The sequence below is a fragment of the Grus americana genome, chromosome 9 (genome assembly GCF_028858705.1).
Source record: "Grus americana isolate bGruAme1 chromosome 9, bGruAme1.mat, whole genome shotgun sequence".
NCBI classification, from domain to species: Eukaryota; Metazoa; Chordata; class Aves; order Gruiformes; family Gruidae; genus Grus; species Grus americana.
Window position 1 is genome coordinate 14,273,047 of NC_072860.1, and position 22,384 is coordinate 14,295,430.

At 38.5% G+C, this 22,384-nt stretch overlaps 1 protein-coding gene across 1 annotated transcript; it reads left to right on the forward strand.

Moving 5' to 3' along the window:
• Window positions 1-1,241: 1,241 nt before the first annotated feature.
• On the forward strand, window positions 1,242-21,540 carry CPB1 (carboxypeptidase B1). The gene is made up of 11 exons (XM_054835678.1): window positions 1,242-1,390; window positions 1,497-1,572; window positions 3,240-3,364; window positions 5,727-5,826; window positions 7,288-7,389; window positions 8,184-8,285; window positions 10,622-10,732; window positions 10,820-10,910; window positions 11,634-11,836; window positions 20,007-20,091; window positions 21,313-21,540. Exons 1-11 carry the CDS (start codon window positions 1,320-1,322, stop codon window positions 21,498-21,500), a joined length of 1,254 nt encoding a protein of 417 aa, XP_054691653.1. The 5' UTR covers window positions 1,242-1,319; the 3' UTR covers window positions 21,501-21,540.
• Window positions 21,541-22,384: the final 844 nt, after the last annotated feature.

Here is a 22,384-nt window from a genome sequence, read left to right on the forward strand (position 1 = left end):
TATAAGGCTGCTGCAGCTTTACTGAATTGACTCCAGCAAACCTTGTAAAAAATTAGATGCAGTGTCTGATGCCACATTCATTCTTAAAATGGTCATTGACAATTCAAATTTCTGCACTTTGAAACTGTAACTATATCTTTTAATCTGAGATGAATACATACTAATTTTCTAATGATTTTTCACATATTATATGCATATATGTAGATTTCTGCAAAATAGCAGGCATGGAGTTAAAGAACATCTTCAAGACTATCTGTGTCCGAATCCCTTTAATTTGTCTGGTCACTCAGGCATAACAGAAGACAGAAGTGAGCTCATAAATTCCATCTTTATATATTTATATACTGAGTCATTTAGAGGCTCCCTGTCGAAAACATTGATCACCTCAGGACACAGCATCAACAGACAATTAATGTTACATTTAATGCCAAGTACTCGTTAATGAAAACTAAACAGATGCAAGTCTAGCGATGCAAACACACTATTGTTTCCTCAGATAGTTTAGGCTCAACATAAAAGGTAAAGCTAAAAATGCTTTTGTATAACTGCATTTCATTTGATCTTCTTGGTCTACATGTAATGCCCACAGTAGTGCTTAACTTAAAAGATATTTTCCTCTGATCCTTACATGATTAAATGAGAGAATATGTAAGAATCGTGAATATATTATGTGGAGTATATGTACAACTTCAATGCAACTAGAGATTTCTACATCCTCAGTTCTGCAGACATCTGACTTAGAAGTTTCGGTGAAGTGACTGAGCAAAGAACAAGTTCAGCACTTTTCTTCTCTGTTGGGAAAAAAAAAAAAAAAAGATAATTGGTACGTCCCAACTGTGTTTCCTCTTCCTTTGTCAGAGCCAGCCCCATATTATCCAGGAAGAAGGACTATGCTCTGTGATTAAGACCAGTCACACTGCAGCAACATCTGATAGACATCTACCATTACATAAAGTAACAATAAAGTATTATAAAGTCTGTAATCCAGCAACCAAATAACTTTAAAAAAAAACAATCAAAATTCACCTACAACAGAAAAAAACAAAGTAAATGAAATTCACTTTCTGATATCAAGAGTTTAGCCAGCTCGAGCAGCAAGACTCTTTAGCCAGCCCCTCCTTGAGATTTTCAGCTGTTTTCACAGGTGCAGAGTAAAACACACATTATAGATAGTATGCAAATAAAACAAGGCCAAGGGAATAATCTATCAGTTGATCAGTGGGTTGTTCTGGTGTATAATTGATACACAGCAGGACAAAACAGGTTATAAAAGCAGCATAGAACTGAAAAACTGAGGGGTTTTTTCTTTAAAAAAAAAAATGTGGGCGCTCTTGGTTCTCATAGGTGCCGCAGCTGTTTCTGCTCACCTGCAGGATCTTGCCTTTGATGGGTAAGAACAGACATCAGGTTTCATACTTGCACAATTTCTTCTGTATGAACAAAAGCCTTTGAATTGACTTACCTGTTTCAAATCCAATCTTTTTCTCCCCTTTCAGGCAGAAGGTGTTTCGTGTGATTCCACAGAATGATGAGCAGGTGGAAATCATCAAGTCCCTTGCCAGCAACATGCAGGTAAAGGACCTGGGGAAGGGGCTATATTGCATTTTAAAGGAACATTTCTCCTTTTTTTCAACTAACATATATCTTTAAAAAACAAAACAAACAAACAAACATGCTACTGAATTAAAGACCTAATCTTGATTGCATTCAAGTCAGCTGGAGTATTTCTTCAGAAGGGACAGGACAAGGTGATAAAGCTAGAGCTGTACAAATACATTTCAATACCTTCCTAGAAAATCTGGTTAACCCAGTCTGAATATCAAAGTGCCCACCAGAATTTATTAATACGATAAATTAATCTGAAATGCTGTATTCAGTATGGGGTGCTTTCAAGAATGTATTAGATAAAACATGGAAGTTCCAACGAGCAGAACTCTTACCTTTATAGGCAAAACACTTTGCTCATGTAAATAATCTAAAATTCTATACTCCCAACAAACTGAACTTTTCTTTGGCCTCTAGTCTCTCATGTCATCTTCTCTGATTTTCCTTTAAAGCTTCCTTTCTCTCCAGCCAAGCTGCGTGTTTCTTACTGACCTTGATGTAGATATATGATGACACAATGACATGAGAAAAAACAATAAAGACAGCAAATGTGTTTTCAATATTTCTCTTCAGCTTTGATGTTGCAAAATAGCTGTTGGTGAAAAAGACACCATTATCTGTAGGATGAAAGGATGGTATTTTTAATGAAGTACAGATGTGGAGAACTATAATGAACAGGCTAGTATAGCATGCTGAACCAGTATTCCGTAGAAGAATATGCTGTTGGTATGGTGCTGCCAGTATTAAAAAAATTAATATACTATGCTTCCTTTTAAGTGTGTACTATAAAGGGATTGTTTGTTTTCTTTTAAGCAAAGAAAAAATCCCTGAACTACCATTGTTATACAACACAATCAATCAGGATTGATGAAGTAGTATATATATCCTGGAATAGTCATCTCACTTGAAGACACATAGTTGTCGGCTATGCCCACCAGCCCCGATTTCCTTACACTCATGAGATGAAAGGTTGAAATGGCATTAGGTTGGCAAACCAGCTTTGCTTTCACTGGCGCCTCTAACAGGGCGCTAAATCCAGAGGTCTGGAAGCTGACTGCAACAAAAACACGCGAAATAGTAATAGCACTATTGTTTGCCCATTCTGAACTAAACATCTTTTGAAGGCACAGGTTCCTCATACCAACTTTAGTGAACTGAGTCTTAAAAGCGCTCATACAGATAACAGTCTTTCCTAGCTGATTTATGTAAAGTATTCATGTAGCATCCCTCTGCTACCAAGTCAGGAGTCCTTTTCTGTCTAACACTTATAGGCAAAAACCTCCAGTGACGTGTGTGCAAAGAACGAAAGAAGTTGTAAACATAGTTATAATACTCACAAGTCTGTATGCACTCAGATGGCGTAGAATACCGGGCATTTGTGAAACTGTCCCCGCCATCTCCTGAATTCTGCCATGTGAATTGCAGGGCCTAATAAAATCTTCTTACTCAATTTTCAGTTAAAATTTAGGTTGATACTTCTCACAAGCAAGGTTGGGTCAGTGTAATAGGATAGGAATGAAATTCAGTATATTAATCACAATCAATATCATGATCATGCATACACTCACCCAAAAATCAGAGCCATATGCGTGTATTTATTTATTTATTTATTCATTCATTTGACCCTCTTTCAGGTTGACTTTTGGCAGCCAGACTCTGTCACACTGGTAAGGCCAAAAATGCAAGTTGATTTCCGAGTTGAAGCTGACAAGTCTTTTGAGGTTGAAGATCTTTTGAAAGAAAGTGGAGTGAAGTATAGGTAAGTTTGTTCTCACTACTGTATTTTGAATAGAAAGAGATTAAATATCAGGGAAAATATGTTTGATCTTTTCACATTGGTCAACTGGTCTTCCTGTCACAAACTTCATCCCTGCTGTGGATGCCTCTACCGGGCTCAGCTTTCCTACGGTAGTCCAAATGGACTGCAGCTGCTCTGCCTTACAGGGGCAAGGTGAAGTGTTGATAGAGGTAAGAGACAGGAAGCAAAGACTTACTAACAGGACCTTCTCAGAGGACAAAGCTCACTGCAGTACACAAAGGTGGAGTACAGAGGGGACAAGAAAGATTTCCCACTAAAGACAAAATGCAGCAAAGATCTAGAAAGAGCCAAAAAGTACACCAGACGGGTTTGCATGATTGTATCAGGGAACTGAAACCAGAAAATGGTGAGCCCCAAGGGCCACCATGAGGGGCTCCCCACTGAGTTCTCTAAGCTGCAGAACGATAGCCAGAGGGGCATAAACCCCCAACTGGTGACAAAGAGAAGACAGTTGCCAGGTGAAGGGACAAGGGAGTGGGGAGAACAGATTCCCAGGACAGTCTTGGGCTTACTCGAGTCACACAGCAGCTCCATTGCAAGGATTTCTCCAAAGAGAGAGCTCTTCATTGGCTTAAATATTTTGTATATTACCCAGAAGTAAAAAAGCCCTGAGTTTCCATGACTGAACACAACTGCAGCATAAGTGGAAGGAATAGACCACACTGCCACATTATGCATCCCTGAGAACAGAAGCACTGTAGTGAGTAGCACTAATGGGAGGGTAAGGAGGAAAGAGCAGGACCAGGCAACTGCTTATACTTCATATCTTCCAATCACTATGCAAGCATTAATCCAGGATGAGAAGTTGACTTTGGGCTGGAATGGAGTGGGGCTGTCTCTCTTCATTACTCCTTTAGCTCCACCTGAGCTTTGCAAATTGGCTCGGCCCAGCTTGATTGGACTTCTTTGATGTGTAATGGATATTTTGTCAACATTATGTACTCAGACACTGAAAGTGAGTGTTACTTGATCAAATTCTCATGACTTCATTTGGCTGAGTGGAGAGTTTTTGTCTCTCGGCCCCATTGTTGTTGCCACCAAAGTCCTGCATTGGACACCACACAGTTCTCATCAACTTTTATGATCTGCTAAATCCAAAGATAATCCATCCCTAACCTTACTGGCTTCATGTTAACCATGTCTGGTTTGGATGCCACTGGGGGAACAGAATCTAAAAAACATTCTAAAAGAAATAATTTTCAATAATGCCACAGCCCACATCGAGCACAGGAATCCAATTTCAGTGGAATTTCCTCTGTGGCAAAAGAAGAGTTATTCTATATATGTTAGTTTTTCCTATAATATTCATGCTCCCTCAGGTCCATGCACAAATCTTTTGATTTCAACAAAGGCCATAATGTCTGGAAGGCGTCCCTGACAAACTTGAGTGGAGTGTCCTTGTGACAACTCAAGCCGTTACAATTCTTTTGAAGTGCAGCTGCAAGTGCCATGACATCATGTCAATGTAGTTATTTACACCGTTCTGAAGGCTGATGCTGCCTCACAAACTGGCCTCCTGCTCTTCTATCCAAATCACAAATGATCAAGGACATATCCTGGATGTGTAAGATTTTTAAGAATGTTAAGACAAGCACTGGAAAAACAAGACGACTTCATTTTTTGATAGCCAAGGTTGAAATATAAGCAAAAGGTCCTCAACGATGAGCTGTGCCTTTGTGTCAGCCCCAGGGAAAGATGGACAGGAGACATCACACCAATCCAGACAGGATGCTGGGGTTTTCTTGCCATTGTGCGTTCTACTTTCATAGCCCACCTCACATGTAGCTTGGAGGATGGATAATGCCCCTGCAAAACCACACCCAAATTTTGGAAGCTTGGTTTGACACATAATTTCATCAGGCAAACATCTCTGCTGCATGTGAGTGTCCTCCAGTGCCTTAAATTCAAGAGCGCGCCCTTTTCCTGTTGAGGCAGAGGCGATCTGGCAACATGAGGTCAGCCCAGGGCTCATTTTCTACACAGACTCTGTCTCAGCACTGCCATTCTTCTAAAGCAAACTGTTGCCACCCTGCAGGTTTGTTAGGATGGGAGTAAGTAGGCAGGTGCTAATTAGGAGGAAGCTATTGCTCCCTGATCATTCTGGCAGCAAGGTTGAGGCAGGAAGTTGAAACTGGAACCTAACCTATGTTGTTTTCAAATTCATAAAGCAACCCCCCAAATTTCACTTCACGATCCATGTGGCTTTAATTCCAGGAAGATCCCGAAATGTCTACCTGGTGCTTACTTTCCTGCCACCAAATTGTATGTTTCTCTTTACACTTTTCATGGTGCCTTATTGCAGAGTTCTGATTGACAATCTGCAGGCTGCACTGGATGCCCAGTTTGACAGCAAAGTTCGCACAGCCGGACACAGCTATGAAAAGTACAACAACTGGGAAACGGTAAAGTCTAGAAATTTGCCACATTATCAGCTCTGTACCTTTGCTTCTATAGTCAAAATGGCTTCTGACATGCTTTCAGCCTTCTTCCCTTTTCCTCTTCTGTTCCACCCACTAATATAACTCCTCCAAACTCTCCTTCCTCTTCTCCTTCATTGCTCATTACTGAGTTAATCTTTATAACTCATCGCCCTACACCTATTTCTTCTACTTCTGCTCCCGGTGCTGCAAAGAAACTCTGGCATAAATCCAACGACCAGGCTGACATGCTTCACTACTAGCTTGCTCTTTCCTTTACACTCCTTCTCCCATCTCCTCTGCTAAAAACCTGCTTCTATTCCCTGCCCCAACTCTAGCTCTTCATCTTCCACCATAACGTCTCCCCTCCTCCCTCCTTTTTTCACAGCTATGCTCATTTTTCCTAACAGGTAATCTTGACCACGTCACTCTTCCTTTGCAGTGGTTCCTTACCATCCATTGCATCACAGTCCTCGTACTCAAATCTCCCTTTCATGTCTTTCCTTGCAAAAATCTTTCTTTTTTGTGCCAATCATTGCCTACTAAGCACCTGTTAAATCTTCAAGTAAGAAAAATTGTATATTTCCTCTCCAGGTGGTATCTATAAGCATTTATACAGAACTAATAAATTTTCTTCCACCAGAACTCTCCTAAAAAAAAAAAAAAGTCTCCTTTTACAAGGCTATTTAAAAATAAGCACAAAAGCTCCTCTGACTTTCATGCAAAACCCGCCAATATCCCTAATGTCAACCATTATGTCTAGTATTTCCTTGCCAGTTTGTCTAGATCTGTCTGCTGCCTCCTGTCTTTTTCTTAGTTCATAGTTATTTGGGCATGAAATGCTTTTCTGAGTGGATGTGACAAGTTTTTTGTGAGCTTCTGAAGGCACTTGTTACAAAGGGAATCTGCTTCAATATTAAGATGATAAAGGCTGTTATTACTTCCCTTAAATAATAAATACATTGACAGAGATTTTCTTTCTTTTGTATCTGGCATTGGTGGACTGTTCCTACAAGTCCCTGTCCAGCACTACTGTCTGTAATTCAAGAATGATGATGAATAAAAGAGCCATGAAACTGAAAAACTTTAGATGTAGAAGATTTAAGGCATTCAATCTACTTAGCTTAACAAGTAAAGCAGTTTTCTTTTGTTAAGAGAATTTAAGGGTTGACAAGGTCATAACTAGATAGAGTTAGCATTCAAAGGGTTTTGTAATCCACCAGCCATACTCGGATGATGGGTTTAGATAAATTCATACTAGAAAATCTTAATTCAGACATATAGCTCTAGTGTAAGTAGGAAATAATTCTTGGAAATCTACAAACTGTATTAAATATTAGGTCAAGTTAGATGCTCAGAAGGACCATTCTGGCTTGAAGTCTGTGAATTAATTACTCGGGACCTGAGGACAGAGACATCGGTAAATGTAACCTCCTTATTAAACAGATAGCTGCTTGGACTGCTGATATTGCTGCTCAGAACCCAGACCTGGTCTCTCGCAGTGTAATTGGGGAAACATATGAAGGACGGCCAATGTACCTTCTCAAAGTAAGTGCTTTGATTTCTTTGTGCCAGACTGTTTTCCTCTATTAACCTCCACAAGATTATGACGTCTATTAAACCACCAATGATGCCAAGATAGTAATATACATTTTGCAGAAAACCTAATACATTTTGTTCACTACTACTATGATTTTTTTCACCTTTTATGTTTGTGGTTTTCTTTTTTTTTAAAAAAAAGGGGCATAATGAATTATTAGAAGTTCAGACATACAAATTCAACCACACTCCTGAGAGCTATTTGAATGATCATCTACCTTTATGTTCTCTCCATCTGTTGTTTGTAAACCCATTTACTCTAAAAGGATCTATAAATGTCAGTGCCTCTATCAATAGACAACCAATTTGTTTGTATTTTCATCATATATAATTTTTTGGCATAACACTTATGAATAAATAAGATATGATGACTTAAATAAAGGTGAAAGGATAAAGATTACTTGCCCAAAATTGCATAAGCATTTACAATAATATATCATTCAAGGAAACAAGATCAACTGTTAGAGACACTACAAGAAATAAATCAACAGTGCAGAATAAACAAATAATTGGGGTGGAGGGAAGCTTATCTACATTAATAAAAATTAAATTATTAAGAGTCTATTGTTTTAGCTTGAATATCATGCTCAGCTACAGCTGAGAGCATTCCATAGATTTCCATTTAATCAAGGAATGCTATATTTGTATAAAGTTTGACTTTTTAGGTCAGCAAGCTGACTTGTTCTGCATACAAATTATTTTGTTCAAGACGTCAGTTTTTTGTTGTTTTTTTTTTTTCCTAGATGGGAAAAAGTGGTCCAAATAAGAAGGCCATCTTTATCGATTGCGGTTTCCATGCAAGAGAATGGATCTCCCCTGCTTTCTGCCAGTGGTTTGTGAAAGAAGTCAGTAAGCTTAATGATGAAAAAATATTTTACAAAATGCAACTATATATAAAAAATTCTTAAGTGACCAGCAAGAGCTGAGGCCACTGCAGATTGCCTTTTTACCTCTAAAAAACCTGTCTGCACAGCCCTTCTCTCACCTCAGATAGTTAGGGTGTACCTTAAACCAGATCTTAATGGTTGGACCTGTAATCTTTCAGCAGCTTAAGCCTACCTAAAAGTATGTGTAAAAGGTACTGACAACTACGAGGGTTACTTACACAGTCTATAAATTGCTTTTTGCACCTGTAGTCAGAGAAAGATGAGAGACAAGCAAATAGGTCTAGTAACACTATAAACACAGTCAAGTTCTTTACATAGTCATAAGAAGTAGGAACAAGGGAATTCAAGGGCATGTCGGAACAGCTGCCTTCCTACAGCCTCAGGTGCTGTATTCCCTGCAACCAGCTTTACTCAGTAAGGCAACAGAGAGGGTGGAAACCTACCCTCAGCTAAGCACAGACTGCACTGAGGAAATGTACCCAAGAGAGGAGGAAGACTACAGACGAAGCTCCCTAAACTCCCCTCAGGAAGAGGGAAATGCATATACATCGCTTTGAGCTGCCATTTAAAGTTGTACAGAATGGTTTCTAAAACACGAAACCATATTCAGGAAAGAGCTGCACAGGTGAAATTAGCTTCAGTTCAGGCTGGGATACTTCAGACCTTGAATTAAACAATTTTGTCTCCTTTGTCTTTTCCTTCTCCTCACCACCAATACAAAGCAGGTGGGAGTTATAAATGCTGCACAGTCTTCTCTACAGAGAAGAGGTCTATTGTGGGTTAGTGGGGGGGGGAGATCGATCAATTTAGCAGAACAACTCACTGACTGAATCTCAAATTTTGTAAGAATTCCTGCTTGAAGATCTAAAAAACAAACCAACCAACCAACCAAAAACCAAACAAAAAAACCCCACGACAAACCCAGAAGCAGCAGCTGGGATTTAAAACCCAGGTAAAAGAAAGCCAAAGTATGTGAGTGAGCCATGCTGGCAGAAACATTGGTGGCAAGTATAATCTCAATCTCATCAGCCAGCCATGCGGTTTTGTGTAGAGAACAGTGGAAATTGAAAGTGACATCTCAGTGGAGTCAATGGGAACGTGATTTCATTATATCCTAATAAGACTGCAGACAGTACGCGCTACCATTTTTCTCTTAGCAATTCACGTCACTACAGCTGTCATTTTCACTGTCTGGCCACTTAATTCATGGGTGTAGCTGACACCAGCAGTGGCTCTGCTCAGTGGATCCAAGCATGGATAGGCAGAAGTGCTTTAAAAGTGCAGTCCTCTAAGCGTCATCAGCGGTTCCCTTGAGATTGCTTCTAGACATAAAGAACCAAAAAACAACCTAGAGAAAAACATGAGCAAGGTGCATTTTTATATGTATCTCAAAAAAAAAAAAAAAAAGAGAAAAAAAAGCATTAAAACCCAACAAAACAGGAAAAAGTAAGTTCTAGTAATCCAAAACTGCTTGTCTAGATTCTACAACCAACCTTCCCACTAGCTAGTTACAGGACAATATATGCCTTTCTCCATTGCATTGCTCCCTGTGTGGTTCTTTAGGTCTGTGTAAAGGAAACATGGGTGCAACATAATTCTTAGAGCAAATTTCCGTGATCATTGCATGCTCTCTCAACACTGATACAAATCTGTGAACAAGCACACAAAGTGCCAGGCCATGAACAATCAGAACATACATGTTTATGGCAGAAGCTCTTATGTTTGTTATTCAATGTATGTGTCTGGAAAAGTGCAGGAGAAAATCTGCCTCCCTATGAATATGTGCATCCACAGCATTATGACTGAAAATGTGTAAGGATGTTCTTTGGAAATATTCTCTATAATTTTGGTTATTGATGAAATTTCTCTGCACAACAGATATAAAAATAGGAATAATAACTTTTCCTTCTCACATAAATTAAACTCAAACCCTTAAGGTCACAGGATGTAGGGAGAATATATGGACAGGAACTTTGATCTGTCTTTGAGCAAGAAACTATTAGATGGAAATCTCTTTCCAGTGATTTATTATCCTGTTCAAAATCAACATTTCTTTACCATATAATTTATCTACCAGAATGAGATGGCTTTCTAACAGCAACATGGTTTGAGTCAGTGAAAATCCTCTAAGTATATGTAAAATCACAGAGCTGCCACCTCACGTGGTGGAATGACCTGGATGACTTTGTCCACCACATTCATTAATTCCTGATCCAGAGCCAGGCCTTTAAATAGACGCAGGAGATACAGATCTATGAAGGCATCATCAGCTTTTTCTACTTTACTCCAACTAGGCTGTTGAGACCTATGGAAAAGATACTGTCATGACCACACTTCTCAACAGCTTGGACTTCTACGTTTTGCCTGTTCTTAATATTGATGGTTACGTTTACACTTGGACAAATGTAAGTACTCAAGAAGAGTGTTGGTGGAAAAGCCAACTGTTAGCACTTTCTCTTAGTTTTGATCTATGCGTCACCATTCTATTTCAGGACCGCATGTGGAGAAAAACACGCTCTAAAAATGCTGGTAGCCGTTGCATTGGTACAGATCCCAACAGGAATTTTGATGCTGGCTGGTGCAGTAAGTGTCTCCTAACAATAGCTGCAAGCAATCATACAGAGGTGCAATAGCCCAGATGCCAAATTATGGATTTTCCCTACCTGATGGTTGGTCCAGCTCAAGCTTGAATGAAGACCACCATTATAGCATTGTAAGGTAGCTTGTGTTCAATTTTGGGAGCAGTTTAGGGCAAAAAACAGACTTAGGCTACAAGCGTCAGCAGTATGGCTACTTCTATGAACATATATACACAAACAGATGTGTGCATATGTATACACACACACATACACACTTACACACATGTATACATATATACACACACAGCCTTCTGTGAGTTCAGAACAGAAACCGAAATAATTTATTTTGGTTGGTTTCCCTCAGTGGAGAGGAGTCTCTTTTGAGTGGCTTCCACCTGGCTGTTTCCTGGAAGCATCCTAGAAATGGGGGAGATATGCAAGGAGAGGGCTGTTCGCACTGAAGCAAATCAATATCCCAAATCACATAATGCAGGGCTTTACATCAATGCTCATGTTCTTCCAACCTTGCACACTGTACAGGGCATATTTATTTAATGCTATGTCATGTTGCCCAGTGTCTTAACTATGCAATATCATAGTCTCTCCTCTGGTATGGCACGTGTGTCAGTAGGATTTCCAAGGCTTATCTACAAAAGCGGTGTAACATGACTCTCCTAACAACCAACTTTTTTCAGTAAATACTCATTAAATTCACCTTTCTTCCCAGCTCTTGGGGCCTCAAAATCCCCCTGTGATTCCACGTACTGTGGCTCTGCACCCGAGTCTGAGAAGGAGACCAAGGCTTTGGCTGACTTTATTCGTGAACATCTTTCTACAATCAAGGCATACTTGACGATTCACTCCTATTCCCAGCTGCTGCTGTTTCCTTATTCGTATGCTTACAAATTACCATCGAATTACGAGGAACTGGTAAGTCTCTTTGTCATTTTGGCATAATGAAAAGAATCAGTAAAAGTCATCGCTTGCTGTTGAGGTCCATTTAACTTCAAGCAGTTTCTTTAACATCTGGAAAGAATCTGTACTGCCAGTTTTTGAAAATACTTCACTCTCATAGCAAGAACAAGGGAAACCATGATGGTTTCAAGATAGTTCAAGCACAGCATAAACTCAAGAGCCTTATTTAATTTCCACATACACAATGAATTTGCCACAAGGTCAGGTTTGTCTTCCAGTCATGCTATACAGAAATCTGTATAGCTGTGCAGCGCCACTTCGCCCTGACTCAAGAGGTTGCTGTGTATGGAGCTTTAACACACTACATAGAAACATTACGCCCCGTAAGTCAAGCTAACAGCTTGATAGATTGTAATAACTATGAAATGACTGAACTGGTGTCAGCACCAGACAAGGATCTCTGTCTGCCACTTCCTACCGACCCGTAGTTCTCCCTGAATAAAACGCTGAAACCCCTGTTGATACAGGTTCAGGACAACGAGGCAGTTTTTGTCAAAGGTATAATTAAAAGCAGTTAGCTATAAAACAGGTAAAAAGTTTCGGTTCTGAGGCCTTTCTAAACAGGCCTGGATTCCAACACACCTTTTATTTGGAAGAGGAGAGAATGAATGTGGTGTTTTAAAGGACAATGCCTCTTTTATTCATCCTAGAGAAAGGCCACACCCTAACACCATTTAAGTACGATAACAACAGTCTGGAACAGATATTTTTTTTTTTTAATCCTTAAAAACAGAGAGAGAGGTTAAATCTATTAAATGTGTATAAAATTTGTAAATGTTTTATAAGGCCAAAAATCAACTATCATGAATAACAAAATTACTTCAGTTCTCAGGCATATTAGCAATTAGAAGCTGTTGGCAGGGAAAACAACATAGAAAAACAAAACAAACCAATCTTGATTCCCCCTCTTTCCTGGATGCTGCCAAAAGTCCAAGGCAACAACAATGTGTGTTGCTCTGCTGTGAAGGTTTGACAGATTTATGAGTGCTCCCAAATAGATGTCATGATTCTGAAGCACAAATACAAACTGGGGCCAACAGTGAAGTTTCTTGTTAGGTTTTTTTATAGCTTAAAAAAGAGGATGAAATTTAGATGAAGATTTTGTTTTCCTAATTTGTATTCCAGAAATTTTAAATTGTAATTATTCCAGGAAACTGTAGTAATTTCTTGTCTTCAGTTTTCACAAAAGCTCCACATTTCACACACTGCAGTTCAGTCTAAAGTAATAACACAAAACCCTTGAAGCTGCTTTGTTGTCGAGATCACAAAGTTCCCATGTGTTAAAAGTTTGCATGACATTCTGCCCAATTTTTTGAATCAATAGCAAATGTGATGAAACATAACTAAAGTACAGCATGTTTCTCACAGTATTAAATAGAAAAAAATTTACATTGACAGCTCATTATTAAAACAGTCCTTAACAATAAGAAGAACCTATATGCTTTTCTAGGTTTTTTAATTCTTTTATTAAATTAAAAATTTATATTAGCAGAGTTCTATTCTAATACACAGTAAAATTTAATGAAGTGCCCATACTAAGGTTCTACAATTTTTATGAATAAAAACTCTTCTTTCCTGCCATAGAGGACAATTCTGCCATTACCATTCAGCATAAAAAATATTTAGCTCAGGAATGCAGGCTACATATTTCTCTTCAACCATTTGATTTCGCTTTGTAAGTTAGTCTTTCCAACATCACTTTATCCTATATTTTAAATCGGGCACACTGATCCCAGAGGGAGTTCCATTATTTTCCACTACAAAGCAATCACAAATCTCACCACCATGACAAGGTGACCTTATGAATGTTTTTCACGTCTTAATTAGGGGAAAATATTTCCTCTATTGGTGATCCCAACAAAAAGACAGCAGGATTCCAGAGGTGTTCAACTTGTGCAGGATCTGATTTTAACAAGGGAAGACTTCTTGCCAAAAATCCTTCTTTTGGAGAATGAGATCAGAGTATCACCCAATCAACATTGCCTCTAGTTGGGATAATTAAACAGAAAGGGCTTAATTCACTCCAATGTCAGTGAATTAAATAGAAAAACTGGTTTCAACAGGCTCTTGATCAGGTTCCAAAGTGCAGCTTTTCAGGTTACTTCAAATAACTAAAACACTGTGACTAAAGAAAATTTAAGATTTTCAATCAACAATTGTACTTACTTGAAATGAGGCAGCTACCAAAAGAGGTATTATTTTGTATGCCAATTGTGTTTCATGTCTAAAAGTTCTGTCTAGATTTAGAATTTAGAGAAATGCTGAAGAATAAGAATCTCGACTTTTAATAGAAATTGTTTAGGCAAATAAAAGGATCATAAATCATTTTGCAAATGAAGCAGCAAAATTTATAGTGCCATTATCTTATCTTAGATGTTATTTTTACTCTGACAGATTTAATAAATTAAAGGAAATATAGTTGCAATTTCTTATCTCTTTCAGTGAGCAACTGGACATGTGCTTAAACAAAACCTCACATGTCTGCTTGTCATTAACAGCATTTTTTTCTGTTGTATTTAATTAAAGGTAGCATAATACCATGGGGTTTATGCTGCATTCCAGTGTCTGAGATATAGGAGGACACAAAAATTGCATAATTTGAGATTGAAGACACTAAGCCTGCAGAAGAGAAAGATCTAGAGAACACTTGTACCTTCCTTTCCTGGAAGCGTACTGAACAGCGTGTCCTTGGGACTCAAAAGACCTTTTCTGTTCACAGCCTCAAGAAATCACCAGAAGGCATAAAACTGTTCTGGTTTTGGTTTCTCAGGTAGAACAGGGCACTCTGAGAATCCCAGACATCGTTTATGCTCCACTGCATTACTATAGCAAATCAGAACAACCTCAAAGTTACTGTAACTTACTTTGAGTCGGGGATTAGAACTATCCCTCAACCACCCTTTGTCCTGGGGTGTAAAACACGATGAAAGTCACGTATGTCCCTTCCCACAACTTCCCACTCTTCTCCTTAGATGCAAGAGGATCTCAACCCTACAGCTCACAAGGATTTTCCCAAAACTTTTCTCCCTTCATTCAGGGTTGTTGTTTTGTTCTCCCCCCTGCCCCCAGGGTGTTGCACAAAACTTTCACTGTAATCCAAACAATACTTGAACAACAAAAATAAAAACACCCAAGACAGGAAAATCTAGGTCAGGAATTTCTCAGAAGTTACACAATATTCTTGCGATGACACCCTGAAAGAAATATGTACTCCTTTTGGTGAATCACATTTTGCCTGCTTCATAATCCTCTCTTGACTCATTCTTCACAATACCCTGGAGTGTTCCCCTGCACACAGAACACACACTTGAATCCATCTCCTACAGAGAATAGGAGCATTAGCTTTTCACAATTAAAAAATGTGTTTGGCAAGATCAGTATCTCCCCACACCCCAAAAAGATTCTTTTCATCTTTATTTTACTATTCACATTTTTGTCCTCTTGCAATAAAGAATTCTGTATTTAATCACATTTTTCATAAATAGTTCAGCCTATATTTTTTAATCAGTTCATATTTTGGCCCATGCTTTCCTCATTTTCAGCAGACAAATCTAGCTTTATCAATTCTTGTTTGTAATTGAATTGGCTCTGAACTATGATTTGATAGAGCAGAGGAATGTGCATCATGCCCTTCCTTCCTTCCCAGATTCAATTCCATCTCTCACTTAAACAACAAACTCAGCGCCAAATACATGTCTGCAGCCAGCTCATACTCATCGTCAGATTACAGTTTGGCAGGCCGCAGTATACAATATTAATTTACAATCCAAGATAATTTTCTAGACACAGGATTTCAGTTCGTATTACTTGAAGGCATACTGGCCACATTGGTTATTGTTTAAGCTCACGGAAATTCACCTTGCATATTGGGTTGGTCTAGCATTTCATTTCCTCTTGAGTGCTGAAAATAGGATATAGTAGAAAGTGGAGATATGCCCAGAGTCTGTGCAGCTGCAAAAAGAGTGAATTTCAAATATATAGCATGACTTTGTGAATATCAGTCTGATTATTTAACCTGATGTCTGGGAGTGAAGTCTTTTCACTCCTGACTTTATTCCTGAAGGTTTTTAAGATATATGAAGACAAGAATTTTTGAACAGCAAAAATCCTATCATCTAAGAGACTTGGACATTGTTGTTGTATCCATGCTCTTGCAAATTCCTGTGATTGTACTACTTGTTACTACTTGTAAATATTGATAAAGTCAACTGGGAAGCACAACAAACAGGAAAGTGGGCAGAAAAGCAATATTTGGAATTGGCTTAACACTTCCTCTACCAAGTTTGCCACAACAGATGTCCCACAACAGAACTGCTCTGTACTGAGTCTTATAATTGTGAAAAGGATGGTTTTCATAGCAGCATCTTCACGATGAAGCTCCTGTATGAATCTGACTCAGAGTCTCCCACAGGTGTAGGGCACATTCACCTCAACCCAGTCACACTGGAAACCCTCTCACCAGGGATCGGTTTCTTAAATGCTCTGTGAGACTGCCACAGAGGAATAGGCTTGCAAAGAAAAAAAGAACCATCATACTAACATCCTCCACTTGGCTGGATTCCCTGGACTCTTGGGGGAGATTCTTAACTATGAGCAACAACTGAATAGTGAACTAAATTACACATCAGTCATGGACTCTTCTGAGGGGAGTCTGTTTTTATTGGCAAAACAAGAAGCCTCAGAAGTTTAGCTTCACTTGGCTAAAGCTAACTTTGCAAATACCACGTTTTCAGACTTTCATTACAAAGGAAGTTGAGGGTCACTTAAGTAGCACATGAGACCAAGGTGAAGTGAAAAATACAGTTTTCAGCCTTGGGCAAATCAGTTTGCAGTCCAGTGAGGGAAGAGAGCAAGAGGTCCAGTCAAAAGGCTTCTCCAGATCATTGTCAGACTGTGATGGCAAAGGGAGTTGTCCACATGCAGCAGCTGCATAATCATCATCCCTGAAGTGTTTCTAAACAGCCGCAATTGCTGGCAAATCTAGCTTGATGATACAAGAGTAAAATGAGGGAGATGCTCCCCAAAAAATTACCTATTAAGACACAGAAGATGCTTAGCCAGATAATTCATCTTGTTAGTTTAAACCTCCAGATGTGATGAGAATGAGAGGCCAGTAACATATCTTTCATTAAAAGCTAATAACTGAAAAAAATATGTTTAGAGGTTGTGAATTATGTAAGATAATGGCAACTGAGAACACAAGTCTGCTGCCTCACTGGCCCACGCACTCTATACACAAGATCAAGCAAAATATTAGTAATTGCTGTGTAAACACAGATGGGTGATCAGCACAGGGAATACTGCCTTCTGCTGAAATGACCAGCTCTGCGAGTTCAGCTGCAAGTCAGAAGCTCCTGGTTACAAGGTATTAATTTGGAGTTATTACTAGGACTTTAGGACACCAGTTGTTTCTCTGCTACTATAACTCTCAGCAAAATTTTCCTTGCAAGAGAGGGATTCTTAACACTAGGAAAAAACCAAGCAACCAACCAACCAACCTCCAAACAAACCACAACTGTTCAGGTGAGATAGTTGTGCAAAGGTATCTAGAAAACCACTCAACAGTAAAGAGTATCCTCAAAAATCAAAAAGATAGTGATGTTTCTCCTTGCAGCTGTATTCCAAATAACATACAGGCTTGAAAATCCAAACCACTTTTCAAAAGCTAAATATCACTTTCCCTTTTGGCAAATGTTGGGCATTGTTGATATACCTCTGCACAAATCTCCATGTTATTTCCTTTTTAAGGATGGTTTTGAGTAATTGTGCTATTTAAAATCCTCATATTTTGTATTTATACTTACAAGTATTTACTTAATTTTTATTATTCCTGCTGGTTTATATTACAATATTAAGAGGTGACTTTATAGGAACTAAAGTTGAATATATTTTTTTTACCTTTAGGTTTTGGACTATAAATCTATTAGGAAAGGAAATGGTAGAGAGTCCCTTAAAAGAAAAAAAATCAGATATAAAAACTTCTGATAAAGTTTCATTTCATAATGAAGTCATAAATGCTCATTCATGTTTTTGACTTAGAGAGGGTCATTTAAAATACTACCATGATCTCCAACCTGGAGAGCTTGAGGAAGTTGTTTATTTGGATTCCAGGCTCTTAACAGCTGGAAATCTCAACTGCTCTTTCTACAGATCTCTCTTTTTACAACTTCCTGGTCAATAATAAAAAAAAATCCCTCAGGTAAAAAGATTTCCTGACATACTTTTCCTGGTATCTGTTCTGGTATGATTTAAAGCCATCATTTGGCAGCTGAGTGAAAGGAATGCCCTATGCTTCCCAAAGAGCAGCTGGGCTGTTCTATTGTCCCTACCATGCAGTTTACTAAAGAGAGACCAAATACTAGCTACCAACAAGTCCACACATAGTATCAGACTATCTTTACAAATTTAATTTCCACATATTTGAAAAGAGGAAGAATCAGTTTACATTTAAAAATTTATTTACTATTACGAGAAGACTGACAGCTGCTCATTAAATTAATCTCAGCTGCTGATTAAAGGTATATATTATAAACAAAACATGACTGAAGAAACAAAGTATCACTTGCAGATTACAGTAGTCTCCAACCTCTACAATTCCCTCTACATGTGTTTAAAATTATTATGGATTTTAGAAAAATCAGCTTGTTAAGGGATTAAAAATCCAACCAAACAACAACAAAAAGACCCAACACTGGAGAGAGCACAGCTCCCCTAGTTGCTCTGAATCCGAGACTGTGAAATGCAAAGCAACAACATGCTCCCTACAATTGCTTGTGTTTGGACAATAGAGAGGCTGGAAACCAGACCCCATATTCAGGTACAGCCAATGTTTTAGGTGGAAGGACAAGCTTCAAATACTTTTTGCTCTGCCTTGTTTAACTAAACATGCTAAACGACCAAAAATTCCTACAGCAAACTCCCATAATTTTAGGATGTTCAAAATCCAGCATTTGGGAACGAGGAAACACTTGCAATTCTGCAATAAAGTAGGCTGCCAGTACTAATGCAAATGTATTTTGATGTTGTTTTGTAGACGTTTCTGAGAAAGCTCTCTCGCTTAACTAAGAGCTTCTAAACACATTGTCCAATATGCCTTTTCAAGTAATTCACAGGAACACTCGAAGCATAAGGATGACAGAGAATATTTTACAATATATTTTTCCACTGGGAAGTAAGCCAGAGTATAACCTACAGAGAAAGAAGGGGCTTGAGGAAATTCCTGGAATAGTACGGCATTCAGCTGCAAGCTGTAAAGAAAGATATGGCAACCCATTGCTTATCCTTATACTGAACATCTGCTTTCAAAAATCATTCATATTTATCATCTGTTAGTAATAGTTTCCATGGTTTATTACCAAGATGCTGTATAATGAAGAACTGGAAAAGCCACACGTTCCAGAGAAAAGTCTGTAATTTTCCTTAATGCAAACATACAAAGCTTCATAGTACTATCGATGGGCCTGATCCAGCCCTCGCTGAAATCAGTGGGAGTTGAATGAGTCCTTCTGTGCACAGGAAATGAATTGAAATTAATGAGACTACATATGGTTCCAAGGTAATTTATGCCTTTTTCTGGCTGTTAATATTTATAAGACTTTAATCTGCTTCCACTTGTATCAGTGTTCGACTCCACTGACTAAGCTGACTCTACTCTGAATTTATAGCTGCATGAATAGAAGGAAAAGAAAGCCTATTGTATGTTTGCAATTTACTGTACCAAGTTATTACTATTCTCTAAGATTCTCTTATCTCTAAATAAGATTCCTTATTTAGTTTTAATCTTGTACAAGTTTCTTCTAAGTACAGAAAATCCTGTTACCTATTGTCCCCTTACCTATCCAAACTGTACTGGACTATACAGCAGGCTGTACATCAACAGAGCAATACACGGACTGGACTATACTCCATTAAAGCTTAGAGAACGAGCTCTTTACTGATAAGCTCTTTTCACAACAACAGGACAAGCTGTGCCTGGTCAGCTACTGACATCTAGTCAGAGTGGTGAACAACAGTTTTCAAATAAAAACTTCTCAAGCATGGCTTTTCAGTTTGTTCAACAATGTATTTGCCTAGATTCATTCCGAAAGTTTCGGTAAATCTGCATTTATCATTCCTCTTCCTACAGAATTCCATTGCTCGTGCTGCATCCGAACAGCTGGCTAGCTTGTACAATACTGAATATACATACGGCCCAGGAGCTACAACAATCTGTAAGTACTGGCCTAAATATACTAGCCACCTATATTACGTGATACTAAGCCTATCAAATGCAGTTTTCTAGTAATTCTTGTTCCGCTTGCTAAGTAGTCCCCTTCTTTCTTCACATGCATATACTCAGAGGTATATATATGGAATCTATCATTTCTGAAATATGGGATGATATATTCCTTAAGGATCCTAGGGAGTGTGTGACCCCCTGGAAGGTAGAGTGATATGGTAAAGTGTTTAGGAATTCATGTGCATAGCATGAATTCCTAAATCACACAGCTTAGATTTAAACATAAAAATCCTGACCTGAGATTTTCTGCATTTCCAGTGTCTCCAAGTCAAAGTGAAAAGATGATGTGAATCCTAAAGAATGGCTTCAACCACAGCTTAGCAACACAGATAATTATTTCTATTACTTAGCATTACAGTCTGAGAAATGTACTAATTACAATTCCATCCTTCTACCCTTCTTGGGAACTCAGCTGTCAGGTTATGGCCTTTCCAGTGTCAAATGCTGAGCTGAGGTTGCCAAATCTAGATTTCTAGAACTTTAATATCTCCTATATTTAAGGCTTCTTAATTTACTTAAATATGGAACCTAATCTTTTTTTCCTCTCTTTCCTTAAATAATTAAAAAAAACCCTTTAAAAAACAGTTTCTCCCAATTTTTAGAATATTTATGGAGATTTTTCCTTTAAAAATGTTTTGGTAATGCTTAGCAATTCTGGAGGCTCTCCCTTTAGCTAAAGACTGCCTTCATTGTACCAAAGTACTGGAAAGGGAGGGTACTGTTTGTCAGGAAGACAAAGATGGAGCTGATATCTCAGATCTGCAGTTCTTTCAGATCTACACAAATCTCAAAAAGCTAGCCAGTGAGAGGGTATTGCTTCTGATATCAAATCTTTCTAAACAACGCCACGCAAGCATGCCATTCTCCTGTTCTTTAGACATTCCTCCCATGGTCTCCCTGCAATATTGACAAGGAGGGAGCGTTTTAGCTTGTTTACATTTGCTTGCACGCATCGGCTGGAACAAAACTCACAAATGGCCTAAAATGACAGAAGCTTTTCCATGAGCAGGGTAAATCAATCAATTCACTGAGTATGCCTTTTTATCTGTTCTTTCTACATTTCTGGCTATGTGACTTGACTCCAAAGTATATCACATTTCAATGTGCAGCCACACTTTTCCAGTTAACCTTTATTTTATTACTTTATCAACAGATCCTGCTGCAGGGGGCTCTGATGACTGGGCTTACGATGAAGGCATCAAATACTCTTTCACTTTTGAGCTCCGAGACACTGGTAGATATGGTTTCCTTCTTCCTGAATCTCAGATAAAGCCAACCTGTGAAGAGACTCTACTTGCTGTTAAATATATTGCAAATTATGTCCTTGAGCACTTGTATTAGAATGGAGTTCTAAAAACTATTAAAGAAGGCTTTATTCAAAGATGCCTTCCTTTTTATTCTTCCCTAAAAATAAGGGTTTATTTCTCTTAATGTTTTTAGTCATATCCTTAGTCCTTAGGTTAATAGAACTACAATTTGTCAACAGAAATTAAATCTTTTATTAAGGCAACTGATATAGTCAGGGGAGTCTAAAAAGAAAGAGCACAAGAAGCTAAATCATCTTAAGGTAAAGGTTGCCTTAATGATTAAAATTATCTTTACAGATAGCACATGGACAGAGCATTAGAACTTATACAGCCTGAATGTTAAACAGAATGAAAACAGCTAGGTGATTCATATAAATGCACTTTCATCCAACCATTCATTGCCTTAATGGCAACAGTAGCAAGGAAAAGTTCGCATCCCGTACTTTTAAAATGACGTTAGCTGTGATATGCTCTTGTGAATTTTCTCAAAACCCACCCTGGATCTGCCCCATCACTGACAACTAGTTTGGATCTGAGGTCACGGCTAGTCCAGTCTGGACTTGGTGCTGAAGCTTATAATTACTACTAGTTTTAATGATCAAGACTTGATACAAATCATGCTATGAACTACCCTGCATTTAAGGCTCTCACGCTCACTACAGTAGCATTTCTCAAAATATTCTCCAAGTCCTGGTACTTCCTGGGGCCCCACGTGTTCCTACTGTCATGAGCGGAAGAGTCGTAAACAGCCATCAAGACTAAGTCTGGTGATAAATGATTAACTGTTTCTTTCATGAGAAGCTGTAAAGAATTATCCCCTCCCGATCAATTTTCTGTACAGGTAATGTGGGTCTGATTGGGTCAGAGTGAATAAGAGTGATAAATAGCCACTCTGGGTAGCTTTCTCACACAGCAGCA